Below are 18,773 nucleotides of genomic sequence, written 5' to 3'. Positions count from 1 at the left end.
GAACATGTCATGAACCAGCTCCTCTCTTGAGGGATTTGTGCTGAGGACCTTCAAGACCTTATGTGCATCCATGGTTGTAACCCATGAGTAAGAGTGTGAGGCATGCACACAAGGTAAATAAATGGTTAGACAGAGCTGCTTCAAGTCAATTTCCCCTCCCACTCTTTTCTTTTCCTTTCTCACCATTGAAAGACAAACAAAAGTTTAAGTGATGTCACAGGACAATGCATTTGTGAAGTTCCTTGCCACTGCATCCCAATATGCAACAAGGCTATTTACTAACACTGTTTTTACATTCACCAGAGGTGACGTGCAGGAGTTATGGCAGCACCTGGAAGAACAAAGCAGAGTGCAGATGAGACATGAGGCTTTTCAGATCTGCTGTAACTGGTTCTGCTTAGTGCTAACCTGCAGCTCATGCATGGGCCAAATGCCAAGTTTCCAACTCCCTGCTGTAGGTTGTTGGCTGACAGAGGGGGCCTGGTGCTTTAGGAGATTATAGTTTCCCTCCCAGAAAAAAAATCAGAAAAGTGAGTTAATTTGCTTAAAAATAGACGAACAAATAAACATGTGTGCATATGTATATATTTGCACCTGCACATGATGTACTTTGGAAAGACCAAAAAAGAGGAAGTCTTCAGAAGCTGACGTTAGAGAATTTGGTACCTCTCCAGAACTCAGGACTTAGGCTTCTCAGTCTCAGCAAGATCCTCAAGGACAATTTGTGCTGGGACTTTTCAGAGGTTGCCTTTCTTTAGCTGACAGGCAGAACTGTGATTCTGGTGCCATTAAACCTGAGAAAGGATTTAGTATCAAGGCAGCTCCTTGCTCTGTGGTTTGATATTTCTGGGAAAGCTGACTGGTAAGTAAGGAGAGATAGGTTCATTAAGTGCCCTCACGTGGAATTAAAGGGCCAAGCACACAAGCTCCTGCTCCTTCACCATTCTACAAGAAGCTCACTGGGTATAAATAAAATGGTTAAAGGTGCAGGATGAGAAAATAGCCTGGTAGTTGCATTACTCCCATGGTAGAGTGGCTGCCTGTACAGCCTGGGTGTGTGCCAGTTCCTGTTCCCTCCCACCAACCACAATCCCTCTCTGGGACAAAGAGTCATCTTTGCTTCTCATTCATTAACACACTGGGTGTGTGTTTTGTGTGCTTGTTGCTCTGTAGGATTGAAACAAGCTGCCCCAGATCACCTCCCTCACCAAGGATGCTAATGTATGTGATGGGTTTACCAGGGATCCTGTGTGCCTACATCCTATGATTGCATTGGTACTAATGCCTTAATAGAAGTAGAGGAAGAGATTGGAAGAGGAGAAAAATCCCAGTTCTTTCCTGGCAGTGCCGAGCTCTGCAGGAAACCTTTCCTCACTGCAGTGGATCCTAGTACACCTAGTGCAGTCCTAGTGCACCATATTTTCTATCTATCAACTCTACTCATATGGATATGGATATCTTTAGTTTTTGCTTCAAGATCTAAGAATCCACCCCACACAGCCTCTGTGGCACCCATGCGATCTGTTTGCCTCACACTGAAGCTTCTACAATTTTGCTGCGAGATTCATCTTCTCATCCCTTGTTTTCAGCAGTAGGGATAAAAAGCTTTAAGCTTTCCTGAAGGTGATGAGGGAGAAACAGCTGAAACCAGGGATTTGCCTCCTCCACCAAGAAATATATCCAAACATGTTTCACTGTTTCAGTCCATGGAAAAAGAGAGCTGGAACCTGTGGAGCTCTGGGCTTGCAGTACTCCAAGAGCCAAACAGGCATGTAGACTCTCTAGCTTTAAGAATTGATTTCCTAAGTGAACTGTCAACTCCCGGTGGCTGGAAAAATCTGCAAACAATTTCTAGGCACTGAACAAAGCAAATCTTTGTGCTGTGCTGTAATAGTTCATTATTAAATAAAAGCTCCTTTGTTAGGCTATAAGAAATGGTGTGTATTCTGCCACTCTTCACAGTGTGCCTTGGTGTGACTTTGCAATGCATATGAAATTCTATTTCATGTTCTGTGAAAAGATGACATAATCATGTGTAATTTTAATTTTGGTAGGAGAAGCTCAGGGTGAAGCAAATATCACCACGCAGCTCTGGTGACTGAACTTAATTGCCGATGCATTTGATTCACAACCATACAAGAGAACACAGGGACTGGACTTTATCTTGTTGGCAAAAAAGTAAATGAGGAACAACATGGGCAGAATGACTAGTGACAAGACCTGAAGGAAAACTTTAGCAGCTGCAATTCCTACAAGTTTTGTTACTTACTGGGCTGTCTTATTGCAGTTCCAGGCTTAAATGAGTCAAAACAGGAATCAAAGGGCGTCAGTGTTTTCGAATCCAGAAAAGCAAATGTGTTTCCAGCTCCCTCTTTTCTTTCCTTTACTCTGCACCCAGTGAGTTCCCAGTAATCTGCCAGTTTGGGCCCTACAGCCACAGAGCCCTATTACTGTGCTCAGCAGCTGGTTGTTTTGCAGGCTGATGTTGCTTTGCAGCAGACCAGGCCAGGGATGGCAGCTGTAAGCCCTTCCCCTGTACCTTTTGTCAGGCTGTGACCTTTTAACCAACCCCATCAGATCATGATTTAAGATTGTATCCCCCAAAGATTTTCTTCCCTTGATATATTTTGCATGGGGTTGGTAGTGCATGAACAGGGATGTAGTTTTCCTGATCCTTCCTTTCCTCTGTCACACCATCAGGGCCATGGGAAACCCCCAGAGCTGGTACTTCCCTCTCAGCTGGAAGAGGCGGCAGCCAGGGCTGAAGTGGGCATTGGGCAAGCGATTTCTCTGAGCCACTTTTGTTTCTTGGCTGGGCTTCAATGAGGCTTTTCCAATAAGTGTCCAGCTCGGCTCAGGCTGAGGCTGCTAATTCCAGTCGTGCCAGTGATTCATATGCCATCTAATAATAGCAGCTTCTGGCCATGCCAACACAATTACTGACCATGGAAAACTCCACAGTGCTTTGGGCTGCCAGCCCATCAGCCTTCCCAAGCTGAGCTGGCCATGGCTGGTGGTTTGTCTTTGAGGGCAGCACTGTGCAGCTCAGCAAGAGGCTGCAAATTGTGCTGTGGGCACTGCTCTGAGTAGTGCTGGTCCTCCAGCCGTGGGCCCTCTGTCCCAATGCCAGTGCCACCACTGGGCTAGTTCAGGAGCTGTGGAAAATTGACTGCTCCTCCTGCTGCTTTATGTAAAGCAGCTGCTATTAATTACCTGTGCCAGCAGCCAGCTTAGGTAGTTTGCTTTCAAGGGCAAAGCTGCATTTGTCCTTACTTGCCATCCAAATACTGTTTAGAGCATATGCAAAAATCTGCTACATGGCTGCCAAATTAATCTTGGCGGCAGAGTCACTGCTGTTCCTGCTACTGAAAGGCAGCAGGGGGCTTGATTGGGATGCCTCATTCACTTGTTTGGATGCTTCCAGGGAGGAAGGGTGATGACAGGGCAAAATCTCACGTGTTCCCCAGACAGATTTCTGCACCACCTTTTTCCATGCTCCAGTGGGATTTACTCTGCCTGGTGTTGGACCATCTAAAAACAAAGGCAGGAAAGTGGTGATGGAACCTGGAGAGGAGCATGCAGCTGAAGCCTTGACAGTGATAGCTCCATGTCTTGGCTGCAGGCCAGAAGCCAGTCCAGGGTAGGGGCGAGAAGTTCATCCCTACCCTGAATTCAGCCCCAGCCAGTCCATTAAGGTTCTCCCTTCACAGGGGGACAGCAGTCCCAGCAGAGCCCATGGATGGGAATGGCATACCCACAGTGGGATGTCTCTGCAGCCAGGCTGGCATAACAGTCTGGCTACAGAGCAGGTCAGCATCAGGAGCCATGATTCCCACAGCCTGGCGACACTGGACTGCTGCTACAGCCTCGGGACTCGGGCACAACGATGGTTCTTGCCCCACTGCTTCCAACCATGTGAGCTGCAGCCCAGGAAAAAGCACACATCCAGGGCAGACAGGGTCACTGTTGAGTTCTTGAAGGTGAGCACCAAATACTGGAAGAGGATTATTAAAACCTAGAAAGCCAAAGTGTGATGGAACCAAGGAGGCATGTGAGACTGAGCAAGATGTGACAGCACAGTGAGCAGTACTGCAGTGTAGACCAGGCACCCAGCCCCACTTCTGGGTGGAAGGATGGGGCCAAGGCAAACTCCTTCCCTCCTGCTCTCAAACCCTGTGGCTGATTCCCACACAGGGGTTCTGCACAGGTACCCCAGAACTTCACTTACTTTAACTCATAGGGATGGCAGCTGGTTGGGTAGGCTGGGCTGTGCAGGACATGTGCTCCTTGGACACCATCACTGCCATGCCCCTGGCTCCCACAGCTGTCCCAAAGGGCCCCAACTTCCCAGCAGTCATGGAGCTGTGCTCCCACACGGCCCACGCAGCAGCTGGGGGATTTTCCTGGTAAGCAAGTGGATCGTTGTTTCACTTTTGTCATTTGCTTGCCTTTTGGGCAGGTTTTTCTTTTATTCCCCCTGACCTAAGCTGGATTTGGGGTTTTCCAGACCCAGGGTCAAGGTGGTACAGGTCAGCTTCCTGTCCCAGCTGTGCTGCCTTGGGAAGGACCTGAAAGCCAGGCACCAAGGTCCAGCTTTCCTTGTACCAGTGGTGATGCTCAAGTCCTGAGGGCTTCAGATGTGCTTTCTAGAGCCCTCCTGTATGGCAAAAATCATGAAATGGTCCCCAGGCAGAGGAGGAAGATCTGGCCTTGGAGCCAGCCCTGAGATGGTCATATGTGGCTACAGCTTTCAAGGACACCCCCAGTTTGAAAATGGGCTGGCTCCATTTTTGCTGAGTTTTGTCTCTAAAATTACTAAATTCTGTCTGTTTCCTTTGTTTTTCTTCCTCTAAATCTGATGTTTTCATTGCAGTGGACCAGCACTTACCAGCTCAAAGACTGACCAAATACTTACGCTCAGCAAACACAGTGGCACCAGAAAATCTAAGCAATGCCACTATCTAGGGCACACTGGGAACAACATTTGGGATTTTGAAGCTCTCCATTTTTAAGTTTAGCACAAGGCCAGCCAAGCATGGATGACTTAAGTAAGGACAATGTTGTCATAAAATTCATCATCTGGTGTAGGACAGGAGAAGAGAAAGCCTGCCAGTCTGCAGCCTGTTCTCTTGAAGCAAAATACTTTGTTTGAGAACATGCACAAAGAGAGGGGGATCTAGTTCACCAGGGCTCATATTTAACTGGGTAGATCAAAGCCTGCACTATTTGCTTCAGGACTGTTGATTTTGGTTTTGACCAGCTCCTCCTCCACAATAAAAAGTCCAAGGGGATTTTGTATTCTCCTGGGCTTTCTACAGAATGGGGCTCTTTGCACCAGAGCTTCTAAGCAAAGCTTGGCCCACAGGCCTCTGAAACTATGGGAGCTGCTAAAGGCAGAGCCAACCCTGGAGCAGGCAACCCCAGTCCCCAGTCCAGTTTCAAACAGGAAAGCCAGGCCCTGGCTTTAGCATCAGCAGAGATGGGGGCAAGAGGATTCCCTGTTATATTTTGCTGGCTGATGCTCCAGCTTCCCCTTTCTCTGCTAATGCTCCAGCTAAACTGGAGCCCGGCACTTTCCAGCTGCCCATGCCAAGCAGAGCTCAGGTGAAGAGCAATTGAAACCTAATATTGAAACCTAAGAGGTCTCAGGGTATAAGGGTAAGCAAGAAGTGCTACAGTGGTTCAAGACTGCACTCCACAGAGCTAAGAAAGGCATTGCTGCCTCCCTGACTGCCTCCTTGTGTGGCTAAGCCTCTGCACAGCTTCAAGCATTTTCTATAATTGGGAGAAAACAGCAGCAATCTCCAAGAGACTAGCCAAGAGAGAAAAAAAATAGCATGCAGCATTTTTGGTTTTCCCCTATGCTACAGCCCAGCCTTGAGAAGAGGAGGAAAGGGCAGGGAGAGGCATCCAAGGCAAGGGAAGGACTGGACACAGGGCAGGTGTAGGAGCTGTGCCACTGGGCTTGCTCACTCTGTGCCACTGGGCTTGCTCACTCTGTGCCAGCCCACTGTCCTTGTGGGCCTGGACTGGGACACTGCACCGCAAACTTCGAAGTGACACGAATTCCTTTAATTCCCTACAACAAAAAAACAAGCATGGCATGGTGTGTCCTACTAATGGTGTCCAAAGGAGAGTTCTTGCCAGCTGGATCAGCAGCAGGATCTTGCCTACTCCAAAGGTGATGTGGAGACAGCAGCCCTGAGGGACAAACCACACTGCTCCTCTCTGGATGGCTGCAAAGGGCAGCTGGATTTACTGTTGCTGGAAGGGAACAAAGCCCAGTGCCCACATGTGCTGCAACACACTTTGCCACTTATGGCAGCCCTGCAGCCCTTGGCTTCTGCTGCACAAGCCCCCAGCCCCCAGCCTCATCATGGTAACTGGGGCCTTTGCCACTGAACTACACAACTCTTGAGGGTTCAGTGCCTGATGGCTGCTTTCACAAAACGTATGACTTGGGGGTTTTTATCCCTCTTTTACATCTGTAAATTTCTGATGAGAGCTCAAGTTCAGCTGCTGAAGCAGGATGATGCAGACCATTTTTTCTTCTTTGAAGCTCCATCCAAAAAAACCATATTTAAGCAATGCCATGCCATGGGGTCCCACAGACAAAGTTGAAGGAGCTCACTGAAAACAGTTGACTGGAGGCTGAAGTGGTCAGCAGTAACAGTGATGAGATATATCTGCCCTTTCCCAGCAAAAGCCTTCCAGATAAAAAAAAAATTGCCAGTGAAAACATTGCCACAATTCCTTGGCACTGTGGGATATGCTGTAGGACTTCAAAACAAAACTGCCTCAAGGAAAAATAGGCAAAGTGAACATTTCCCGTGTCTTGGGAGACTTCATATAACGGAAATGGGAAGTCTTCAAGCAGCAAAGGTGCAGCAGGAGAATCTCATGATTCTCCCTCAGGGGATACTGCCTGGAGCCACATTCCTTTTTCTACCCAGCTCCATAGGTGTCTCTGCTTTGGGATTTTTCACTAAGTGTTGCTATAGGAACTTCATTGCTTCTGTTCATCCAGGTCTGAGCAGCTCCCTGTTCCCACTCCTCCTCTCCCAGGGCTGGCAGCGTCAGGGCTCTGAGGACAGCGGAGGATGCTCAGGTACAGCAGGAGTGGGGTCGTTCAGCTCAGCTAATTAGTGCTACTATTTCTGTCTCTGGCCTTTTCTCAGTTTGTATCCATCTGGGGCTCTTTCAGTCATTATAGAGCTTTCCACCCTCTTGTTTTTTTCCTCTCTCCTCCTCTGTCTTCCAGATTTTTGCCACTGTTTCATGTTGCTGTCCAAGTTATTTGTCTCTTCTCTCTTGCTCCGGTCGTGGGAACATTAGTAATGTTTTTCTGCAGAGCAGGGTGGCTTAGAGACCGCCTTGCAGACCTGACAGCCATCCTAGTGCTGCTGGCAAAGGCTGGAGCAGCTCAGGCAGCCGATGGGAAACAATCCTGTTTACGGTTCATCGCCATCTGATCTACCCACCGCTTCTTGCTCCCGCCTGGGCCCAACTGTGCGGCTGCCATGCGTGGCCGTGCGCGGGGTGCAGTCCCGCTCTCTGTCTGCTCCCCGCTATCCTGCTGCAGCCGCCCTGCATGTGGGGCGAAGGGAAGCATGACTCACATGGGCCTCCCACCCATGAGTAACTGTGTTGGTCTATCACGTCTCAGCCAGCTGGGACAGCTCGGAGGGAGGGCGGCTGCTTCCTTGGCGAGGCATGAAATAGGTCACTCCATCCCCAGAACACGGGTGAAAATGGGACCAAGATTGCAAGGAGCAGCCTCACATGAGACACAGGAGCAGTACCCTGTGATGCGGGGGGGGGGGGGGAGGACAGGCAAGGAGGTACACAGACATGGGCTGTGGGGATCTGTTAACTAGCAGTTATTCCTTCTTCCTTGCCCAAACCTGCTCCTTTTTTTTTCCTGGGAAACGAGCAGGGAGAGCCCAAAGCCAGTGAAGGAAGACAGGCAGAGATGGTGGGAACACAAAGCAGTTATGTGCTTCTCAGGGTGGAAAGAGGCCCAGGTTATTAAATAGCAGGCAATTTTAACATGAGTTATTAATACTAGTTGTTTGTACTGGGAAGTGGTGCCTAGGGGCTCCCATTGCACTAATCATGTAACAAAGCCGTGTTCCTAACACAAATAGCTTGTGTTTCAGTCTGAAGAGAACAAGTCGTCTCCTTCCCATTACCCTCTCTTTGAAAAAGCAGCTCGACGATTACATAGTCAAGCCCGCAAAAGCTGGGAAAGGAAAGAAATTACACTGGGCTGCCCTACAGTGCCATTGCCTACACCCAGCCAGCCCAGTAACTCCATCAGCACTGTGGACCACACTGCCTGCTCTTCCCCTGCTCTGTCTATCCCGACCATGCCAGGCCAGGTCTCAACATTATTGGTGGTTTTTGTGTTGCCCATCTTTGGGTTTGAGTGTAGTAATGTCATGCCACCTGTTGAGGGTATTGGGGGCCTGTGGGGAGTTTTCTCCTCCCTTGCTTATTGATGCTGTATATTTCTGTTGTATTTTTTTCAGGCTTTGCAAACTGCAATTCTCTCTTGGGTATGTGCCCTTCTGAAGTAAAAAACCAATTTAATGAATTAAATTAATTCGTTTACAGCCTTGGCACCAAAGCACAGACTAAAGGTCAACAGCATCTGCTGATTTTGGAGGGTACAAACCATGACTGCCCTGCTATTTTTGTTTTCTTGAGAACTTGGCATTATACTGAGCTATACCACATGGCAACACAGGTCCTCCTGTCTCCCATCTCCGGCTGCAGCTTTGAAAATGTAGCTATTCATCAGCCCAATCCCAGGTTAGGCTGGAGGACCAGAAATATGTCACAGAGCCCCAGCTTTTCACCTAGCAGCACTCAGCTCTCAAAATGCTGTAACCTTGGTGCCTGACCTCGCACTGCCTGGCAGCACCTTCATCTGCAGCCTCAACATAGCACACAACCAACATGCTGAACAGGACAGCAGGCCCCTTGGCAACTCCTGCCCTCTTGACATTTGTCCTGAAGTAGATCCAGCTGGTGGAGAAGATACAGCTGGAAGATGAGCATGCAGGACTTGGTTAAAGGTAGAGGTAGTAGTGCAATTTGGTGAACAGAGCAGAGAGGGGCTGTCACTCCAGGTGTGGTAGTCCAGGTTATGGCAGCAGGTGTGCAATGCTGATGATGCTTGTTTAGCATGATGCTCTGCACATGTGCTTGTGTGCAGGACTTTACTGTATTAGCATGTAAGAAGTGGGAGCTCCTCATCTCCCACTACCTGCAGGTGACTGGTAACCCTCAGAAATGGCTTGATGAGTTCTAAGCCTGGACAGCCACGATCTGTGGTCAGCATGGATCCTGCTACTGACTCTCCAGTCCCCACAGGCCTGCTTGTTTCTCTGCTGGTTCATCATGTCTTTGTCTGAGTGTTGTTCTACCCCTGCTGCTGACCTCCTGTTGGCCAAAGTTGTGGGGAAGCCACTGACACAGACACCCAACCCCCAAAGTGAGCTGATGCCAAAGCACTTCCAAACTCTGGGAGAATTTTGGATAGCAGCATATAAGCTAAGGCATCATGACCATCATCAATTCCCTTTTCAAACTGCAGGGTCTCCTTTACCCTTACCAGGCCACTCCCAGGGTTCTCCTGCTTCACTGGCTTCTCAGCTGGGCACACTTTAGGCTTTAGCTCTCCATTGTACCCTTTGTCCTTCCTAAACCTTAAAGCCTGTGCCGAATGACAAAAACGTAATAATGGTGAACAACAAAACACAACAAAATAGGACACACACACACACAAAAGAAGTTAACATGAGCAAGTAACAATGCAAAATTACCTCCCACCACCTGGGAAACGGCTCAGCTATTTTGGCTGAGGAAGGACTAAGGCAGAAGCTGAGCACCTACAGCTCAACAGAGTGCTCTGGGTCTTGCCAAGGTACCAGTAATGAAAACAAAAGGCCTTGAAATGAGAACAGTTCAGACACCTTAAGACCAAGCAGCGCTACAACATTTTCTATACTGTTTGCCACCACTGACTTGACATCATCCATAACAACAGTACTCAACAGGAGCACTCATTAATTATGTCCAGCTTTGAAGATAACTGTGTCTAGTTCTTTGCAGATCACACAGTAACCCACCTGAGTGGATCTAACATTAATCTAGACAGAGGAACTTCTCTTCCTCCTTCTCATGCTTCTTCATGGGTGGGGCAAGCCTTTGTAAGACACTCTTGGCAAGCAATGAATTAAAACACAGCCCCCATAGAACAGCCCAAAGTTTAGCACAACTTGGCTTTGGCCTCTGAACTGACTGTTCCTGCAGCAGAGTTAACCAGGTCAGTCTCTCTCCTCCCTTCAAATACTTCATCTGTGTGACACAGCATTTTAGTTTATTTTTCCACCAAACACCCATCAGCCATTTTCCTTTAGCGAGAAGGTAAACACCCTGTTTTGTTTTCCCATCTGTATTTAAACTGTGAATGGAGTGAAGCAACAGGCTGGGAAGCAGAAAGAGGAAAGCAGCTCTGAGTGGAAGCGATACAAGCACTGATTGCAACCAGGCTTTTCAGATGTATGAAAAAATAACTCCCTCCCCCAAGGAGATACTTTGGAAGCTGAAAGCTAAGAACTTAAGTACAAAGGCTTTTGTTTTTATTGACATTGTAAGAAACATTTTTTTTCTTTGTTACAAAAAAGCTAAGTGGTTCTGAAAGCAGAAGTACAGTTCATATGTACACAGTGCTACAGACCCTTCAGATCAACCTAAGGCTTGAGAAACATCAGATCATAACTGCAGGTTTATCAAATGAAGACCACTAAGGTCTGTTACAGCTGAACACTACTCCTACCATACATAAATGTATTTACATGTTCTTTTAAAAAAAAAAAAAAAAAAAAAAAAAACAGGATTACAAGCTTTATAAAAAAAAATTTAAAATTGGGGAAAAAAAGCAACACTTTTTTATCTTACACATCTGCAGGACCAACAACAGTAACTGTTCCATAGGAGACATTCCACCAATCCAAGGACAATAACACATGAATACCAGAGGTTTACAAGACGTTTAGGACACTATTAACAGTGGTATATGCTATTAGCTCAATGGCAAGTACAGCCTCATCAGGAAAATTTGGAAAACACATCCTGGTTCCCTCTCTTTTACAGGGTCAATGCAAAATAAGGCACATACATTGCGAGAATATAAACACTGCTGTCCAGGCAGACAAGCCATGGCAGGACAGGCGTGGGCAAGCCGACCTGCCATCTCACTGAGGGGTGGGGGAAGCAGTGACGGGGGGGTCAGCAGCCAGCCAGCATCTTAATGCACGTACCAATTGGGGCCATTCTCCAAGGAGAGAATAACATCATTTGCCATGTGGACATGTGGGAACATTGTACTGCCCAGCAAAGCCCATGTGGGAGCCCATTGACTTTCCTGCTAACACACCTTTCCTTCACCTATGTGTAACTGACAGATAAACTCTTCCCTGGCAACTTCTACTTCGTGGAAAGTAAAACTGTCTGGAGAAACACACATGCTTCAGGCAGGCTGAGTGTTACTGATGTGCCCAAGGCCAACAGTAACAAATATGGAAGACGCGGAGCCATTACAAGAAATGGTGATTTATACTTGATGCTGCAATGCTTTAAAAATAGAACATTCATAATGTTTTGTGCATTTTCATTTTGTGAGTTTCCAACAGCTATGCAAAAATCAACTGATGTGGCACGTACAAAAAAGCAAGCTTTGATTCTGCAACTGGAAGAGTAGAGGGGTGCTAGTAAACTCATCCCAACAGAGTTGATGGGACTTTCCCCAGACTGCCACATGTTGAGAAAGAGGTTGACAGGTGAAGGCTGGTGGCTGGTGTCCAGTGTAACAGTCCTATGCTCAGAGAGACGAGCCTACCTTATCAAAACAGAGCCAAAACCCAAGACAGATGGGCTATGATGTATTGCTACCCTCAAAGGTATCAAAACCAGGCTCTTTAGTATAAAACAGAAAAGCGTGAGAAAACACTAAAAACTGAAAAGTGACAAATGAACATTAAGTGGCACATACACTTAATGGTGTAAATGATAAAACATTTGCACAAACTCCCCAAGGACACAGTGGAGTCTGATTCTTCAGCTTTGCCAAATCAAATGGGATGCCTTTCTTGAACATGTGGTTTCTACCAAGACACACTGTTGGCCCAAGGCAAGGCTAAGTGAGTGACAAAGGTTTGTCAAATCCAGGAAGGCAAATTGGCTACTCAAACAGTCCCTTTCAGCCTGGAGCAGTATGAATGGCTCCTTCTAAGCTCTGATGGATCACATCTGTTAATAGCTTCCCAGCATCAATTGCACCAACAGATACAATTATGAACTGGAAAATTGCATTTAAAAAATAGTTGGGGATGTTTGGGGGTTTTTTAATGTATTGGCTCCTAACAATAAAAGCCTTCTCTCCCCAGCCACCTACTCCCAGGCTGGTCATAAGTCTCCCTGTTGAAATTGTTTATAAACATGTAATTGATGGCTTTAATAAAGAGCCAGGATTGGTTACTGAGAACTGTCTGAAACATGTCCAGCACAGCCTCTCCTCATGCCTACAGTGCTTCTCTGCAGGGCTGTGAGCTGTATCCTAGTGCTGCAATGCACAACACAGCCCTTGGAATATCCTTGCCCCTGGGGACCTGCCCAATGGGATGCATCCCTTCTTGCTCCAGCAGCAGGGCAGGAATAATGGCTGTGTATAGGCTACAGGTCTCTGCAAGGTCTTTGGGCAATAAGAGGGCAACAGGGAGCGGCTTCCTCCTGCTGCCATAGCAATCCAGTCATTTGCCATGGTGAGCTGTGCCCAGCTGCCCATGCAGCCCAAGGACCACTGCAGGTGGGCTGTGATAGGTGGTCAGGGGTAGGGAGGCTGGAAGGGGAACTGGCAAAGGGAAAAGTATAGGATGAGTGAATATGTGTGCATGGGACAAGGTAAGAAAGAAATGCTGGCTAAAGATACAAAGAAAGACAGGAGCTAGATCATGATAAAAGGTGTAGGATATTTACATTTGTCTTGATTTCTGACATTCCAGCTCACAGTACAAATCTCTTGGTACATGCTGTGATAAATTCAAATATAGCCTCTGCACCAGATTCCTATGATGCTTTCCTACTGATTTATAGATTCATCTTCTGACTCTAACAGCTGTTAACAGATCAGCATTATCTGACAGCTTCACTGAGATTTCATTCCTACACATTTCCTCAAATGCCATGTCCTGAATCAGCTGTTATTTCACCTTTTCTTTTACAATTGAAAAAATGCTGTGGTTTTCTAGACTACAGAAGTCACCTTCTGATTTCAACTGGGCTAAAGTTTATCTGTATTTCAAAACTGACTATGCTCCCTCTTCTCCCTGTATGTCTACTATAACATCTGCTCCTTACAGACATCATATCCATAACTCTAAGTGACCGCACACTTTACATCCCATAGTAGAACTTCAGTATTAGGATTTAACTGGAAGGGCTGGAACTCCATGCAGCTTCTAGGAGTGGGTGAACTTAAACCGTGGTCTTTTGATTGTTCGCCTCAGCAGCCTGTTCACCCAGAAGCACTGTGTGTTAACGGGTGCAGATACCTAGCCCAGCAGTGCCAAAAACAAACCAATGCTTACAGAGCAAATGCCATTCACCTCTACCACTGAGCAGCTTCATGCTCACAGTGCGTTGGTTTCAATTTTTTGCCAGTGTAACTGACCCTGGGCATTGACCCACTGGTTTGCTTTGAAATTAAATGCACATGGTGTCACCAAGAGAGAGAGAAAGAAGCTGGCTTGGTCTTTCTGAGCTTTGATTAGTTGCCAGACAACTCAGTTGGTTAGAGCATGGTGCTAATAGCATCAAAGTTGTGGGTTTGATCCTCATACAGGCCATTCACTGAAGAGTTGGATCTGATAATAATTCCAGATCAGAATAGTCTGTGATTTGTGAAGACTTGCTGTTCCCCTTGTTTCTTTGCTATTTTTAATGGCAGTTTAAATTTCTTAATTTTGTAAAGCCTGGACACAGTGGAAAAACATTTAAGATTATCAGATTGCTTGGAACTGCTTTGATTTATTTGGCTAGTCTGAGAACTGGGCCAGCCATTCATTTTCTTCTTCTTTTACATGACATGCCCATGATGTTTTTGAAGCTGTACGTATCCATGGAGCTGTCTGGGCTAAAGGGGATGAACACACAATTCTTCCAACAAATAAGAATCAGTAGCTCAGCAAGTTACACCTCAACAATTTGCATTAAAAATAAAACAATGTCCCAGTATGAAATACTGCTATTTAGTTATTTCATTGTCTGAAATACTTCATAAGACCCTGACTGTACCTCCACAAATGTGGTATGCATTGAGAAGACTATAGACTCCCCAAGTCACTACACACGCCCAGAATTTTTTTATAAAAAGAAGGCTGAAAACCAGAATACCAAATATTGCAAAAGATGAGAGTTGGACTATGAACAGCTTTCTGGTCCTCTCCTCCCTCTGAAATAGGTTGAACATGACACAATCTCAGTACCGTTATTCATGGCAGTGACAGCTATCTCTGTGTGTGTTTACAAAATCCTTAAGCTTTCACTCGGGATCAAAGGGCTGATGGTTTTTACATTTCTTATTTGCTTGAACGTCTGAACTTTTTGTACTCCATGTTTCTGAAACTGCAGCCCAGGGGTACCATGGCAGTGCATTTCTAAACTGGTTTTCCACCTCAGTGTGATGTGTCCAGTGCATCCAGAGAGGACTTCATCATTGTATGCTCACTTCACATTGTGCCTCGTTTAAGGTTCAATGGGAAAAGTTGCAACAGTTTTATAAGATCTAGCCTCATTTGAGTAACAAAAAATTGTCAAGTCATTTCATCAGGCCTTTCTTTACAAAAATACCCCAAAACAAAACAAAACAAAACAAAAAAAACCCCAAAAACAAAACAAAACAAAAAACCCCAAACCAACAACAACAACAAAAAAGAAACAATATGCACTTCACACGTTTACATTGGCTTACAATTAAAAAACAAAGGGAGAAAAAAAGAAGCATAGACATTCAAAAAGAGTAAGAGAGAGAGAGAGAAGAGAGAAAAGGAGGGAATGGGGTAGCAATACTGATTCAAAACTGAAATGGAAGACAGTTTCTCCCTAGAACACTTTAGGGTTTTCAGAGTCCTTATTCCATAAAAGGAATATACTTGAAACACATCCCATTTAGGTGAGATGAGATTGCTAAAATACATACACAACTAAAAAATATGAGTCTTTTTTTTCCCATCTGTTATCTCCTAAGTATTTTTTTTTTTATGTCTATTGCATAACAGCAAGAAACTTGCTTTCTTCTGCAAGTGAGGTCAACAAAGAACTCATGTCCCCAATAGCCATGTTGGTTGTGCTTACAGGCATACCTGGGAATGTAAGAGATGGTCGGGGAGTGGTGAGGCGTGAGGAATTGCGGGAGACATTTTGAATGATACTTGGGCTCAGAGCTCCCGAAATTAAGCTGACATGGTCCCCATCATCTATGATAGCATCAAAATCTATCTGCACACTCTCTAGACTGTTGTTGTCAATGCTGTCAACTGTGCTTGACACTTGGTTAGCCCCTGGGGAAAGAAGCTCAGAGGAGTTTTCAGTTGCAGTCCCCTGCAGCAGGCAGCTGGCTTCTGAACCAAAGAAAGAACCTGTTTTCATAGCTTGGTGGCTAAAGCCCATGGTTTGGTCATATAACTGACCAGAGTAATTCTGCATGTTAGAGCAGAACTGCTGTGATTGACCTTGCATTTCCATCTTAATGGTGTTTACCCTGTACATCTGGTTGCCATCACTTGTGTGTCTTTGCTGTTGGGACAGGTTGTTTCTCAACACATTTTGCCGTCTGTTGCTGCTGTAATTAGAGCATGACTGGTAACTTTTGGCCACTGACAAACCTGAAGGCTGGCTACCAATGGTGTGAGACGCCAGTGGACAACTCTGCAGCCCTTGATACAGGCTGCCTTGTGAGGTAGGACTAACCTGCCCTAGCATCATTTGACCAGATTGACTGACTCCCTGGTAATGAACGCCATCTCCGACTGGCTGGCTTTGCAAATATTCTTGTTCCATCATATTCCTGTCCTGCATCCCGTCTGCCATACTGGTGGTCTGGTCACTGGATGCCAGGGGATGGCTGAAATTTTGTTGGTTCCCATTCACTGGCATGTTGCTGATTCTCAGCTTCTGCCCTTGCACTGCCATGCCACAGGAATTGTCTGTCACCCCAGACATCATTGCTTGCCTGCCCATGCTTTCACTGTAAGGCTTGTTGGACTGCATGCTGAAAGAATTCCCAGCTCCGGTGCCAAGAGTCATGTTTTGCTGTAAACTGTAGGAAGCGTTGTTCTCCACCAGGTTCTGATAGCCATTCTGCTGGCTCATGTTGCTTCTCTCCAGGTTCTGCTGCTGAACCATCATATTGTTATACAGTCTGAAGGTCCTAGCCTGCTGCACTGCTGACCGCTGACCACATTTCAGCTTTGAAGGAGATAAGTCAGAACTCCCTGAGCTTACTTCATTCCACTGAATGGGCAAGTCGCTCTTATTTGCCTCGGGACCTGCCTGCTGACTGCTTGGTGCAGGGGCTTGGTCAAAGTTGCTGGGGTTGTTGTTTCCTGAAACTGAACTGTGATGCATTTTGTTGCTGTCTAGGACATTGTTCAACAAATGGTCATACATGCCCTGGTTCTGGGAATTCAGATACTGGACCACGTCATCTGGCAGGAGATCCTCATCATTCAGACTGCTACCTGCTTCCATTGTAGCAGCCTCCAGGGTGACATTCTCACTGATGCTTGGAGGACAGGGGGAGCTGAAGCCACGGAAGACGCCACCCTCAGAACGGGTGTAGTTCTGAAGAACAAGGCTGCGCTTTTCCATGGATGGAAGCAAAGCAGGAGGGTTAAAGCTATTAAGACTGTTGAAACGCTGGACCCTTGGGACAGAGAGGTTGTCAGAGGCCATTCTGACTGGATCACTGGCTCTCCTTGTCCCATTTCCTAAAGCTTCGTGAGACAGAAAATGCCTCCTGCTGTAACCATTTGCCCCACCATCACTACATCTTCGAGGGACATTCACTGGAGGCAGTGGAGATACTCCAGACTCCCTGCAATCACCCAAGAGTGCCATCCTTGTCTTGAGGCTCATCCTCTCCATGTTAGGCAGTGGAGTTGGTGGGGGTCCACCAGTAGCTGCTGCATATTTAGCTTTCAGCCTGTATTGCTGGGCTGGGGTGAGGCTGAGAAGACTTGGCAGGTCATCACACTGGCTCGCTTCACTGGAGCGCCGGGAAGCATCCGTTGAGATGGGGTCGTAGGAGTCTGCAACGCTCACATTCTGCGGTCTTCCCTCTGCCTGGGAGGCATCGCTGGACCTCCGGCTGGAGAAACAAGGTGAGATTCCAGAGGACCTCCTGCTGCTCAGGTAGGCTGAACTGATTGTGCTAGTATTGCTGTCCCTCCTGTTCAGCATGTTCAACACAGTGATGTCTGTACTTGAGAGTTCATTCCTGTTTGGCAGAATAGTCATGGATCCTCCAACACTGCAGCTGCTGTTTGACTGGGTACCTGCGGGTAAAATTCACAGTTGAACAAAGAGGTACTATCCAGAAACTTGTGTGAAAAACACACAGTAAATAAGTAAGTGGAGTATAAATGAAGAACATCATCACAGTCAATCATAGCTGTGCTCCTTCTTGAAAGAAGTAGGGATAAAAACTGTGTCCTCAGGTTAAAAGTAAATTCAGAGACTCAAGGGTAACATTTCAGTGTGAATACCAGCAGAAAATTTATAGCCCATAGCCACAAACTGTCATCAGCTGGTGCAGTGCAGCTATGCTGGCTGATGTGCCAGGACACATTCGTAAGGCAGCTTTTTACAGGCAAAATATAATTGAACAGGCATTTGCATGGAATGGCAAAATATACAAATTGGAGGCTATTCAAGGTCATTTCTAAGACTTCTTGAAATATTCTTGAAATAACTCCTAACAACTGCAAAACATCTTTGCTGGTTCCCTTGTTTTGGTTTTAAGTAAACAGCATCAATTTCTTAATTTTACATAGTTTCTTTTGATTGAATGTATCTCAGAAAACCTGGGCTGCCACATGCTGGGTGGAGCCCAGAAACCTACAGGCATGCTGTAGGCAAAGTAGGGGCAGCAGCAACATTTATTTTAGTCATGAGCAGCTCCTTGGAGGAAAACAACTAGGGATCTTCAGAGTTCAACCTTGCCTTGCTCCCATTCATGGATATCTGCCCTTTTCAGCAGTAGCATCTGTACATATGATTTCTTCTATTAGTGGGAACAGGCTATTTAAAGGGAAGCAAGCCCATCACATCTCTGCAAAGGCTGCCTTGCAAAAGCCTTAACAGAAGGCCTGCCAAACAACATACTCACAGGTATTTCTTCTGCCTTGCCTCAAAACAAGACAGAATTATGATAATCTTGGATCAAAACCCTTAACTGTAGGGAATATTTAAAATGTGATTATTGGCTCCCTCACTAGCTTCTGTTCTATAAAACCCAGGGCTATCAGACTTCTCAGAGGGTGGGTAGAAGGACTTGCAGTTAGGGAATAAACAGAAAGTCATCATTTTACAAATCATTTCAGAGTTGCTGAGTTTCCTAAGATGTCCTCCTGCAAGAGTTTCAAGATTGAGCAAACAAGCAGCAAGATCAAGGACAAAAAGAGTTATCACTCCTATTATGTGTATCT

General features: G+C 46.2%; 1 protein-coding gene across 2 annotated transcripts in view; it reads right to left on the bottom strand.

Moving 5' to 3' along the window:
• Window positions 1-14,389: 14,389 nt before the first annotated feature.
• Window positions 14,390-18,773, bottom strand: part of GLI3 (GLI family zinc finger 3) — a 185,066-nt gene continuing 180,682 nt past the window's right edge. For both annotated transcript variants that reach the window (XM_062498054.1, XM_062498063.1), the window contains exon 14: window positions 14,390-17,621. In XM_062498054.1, coding sequence (XP_062354038.1) covers window positions 15,331-17,621 — 2,291 coding nt within the window. In that variant the 3' untranslated portion in view covers window positions 14,390-15,330. The remainder of the gene's footprint in view (window positions 17,622-18,773) is intronic.

Source organism: Cinclus cinclus, chromosome 1, assembly GCF_963662255.1.
Source record: "Cinclus cinclus chromosome 1, bCinCin1.1, whole genome shotgun sequence".
NCBI classification, from domain to species: Eukaryota; Metazoa; Chordata; class Aves; order Passeriformes; family Cinclidae; genus Cinclus; species Cinclus cinclus.
This window is presented reverse-complemented; position numbering and strand designations above follow the sequence as displayed.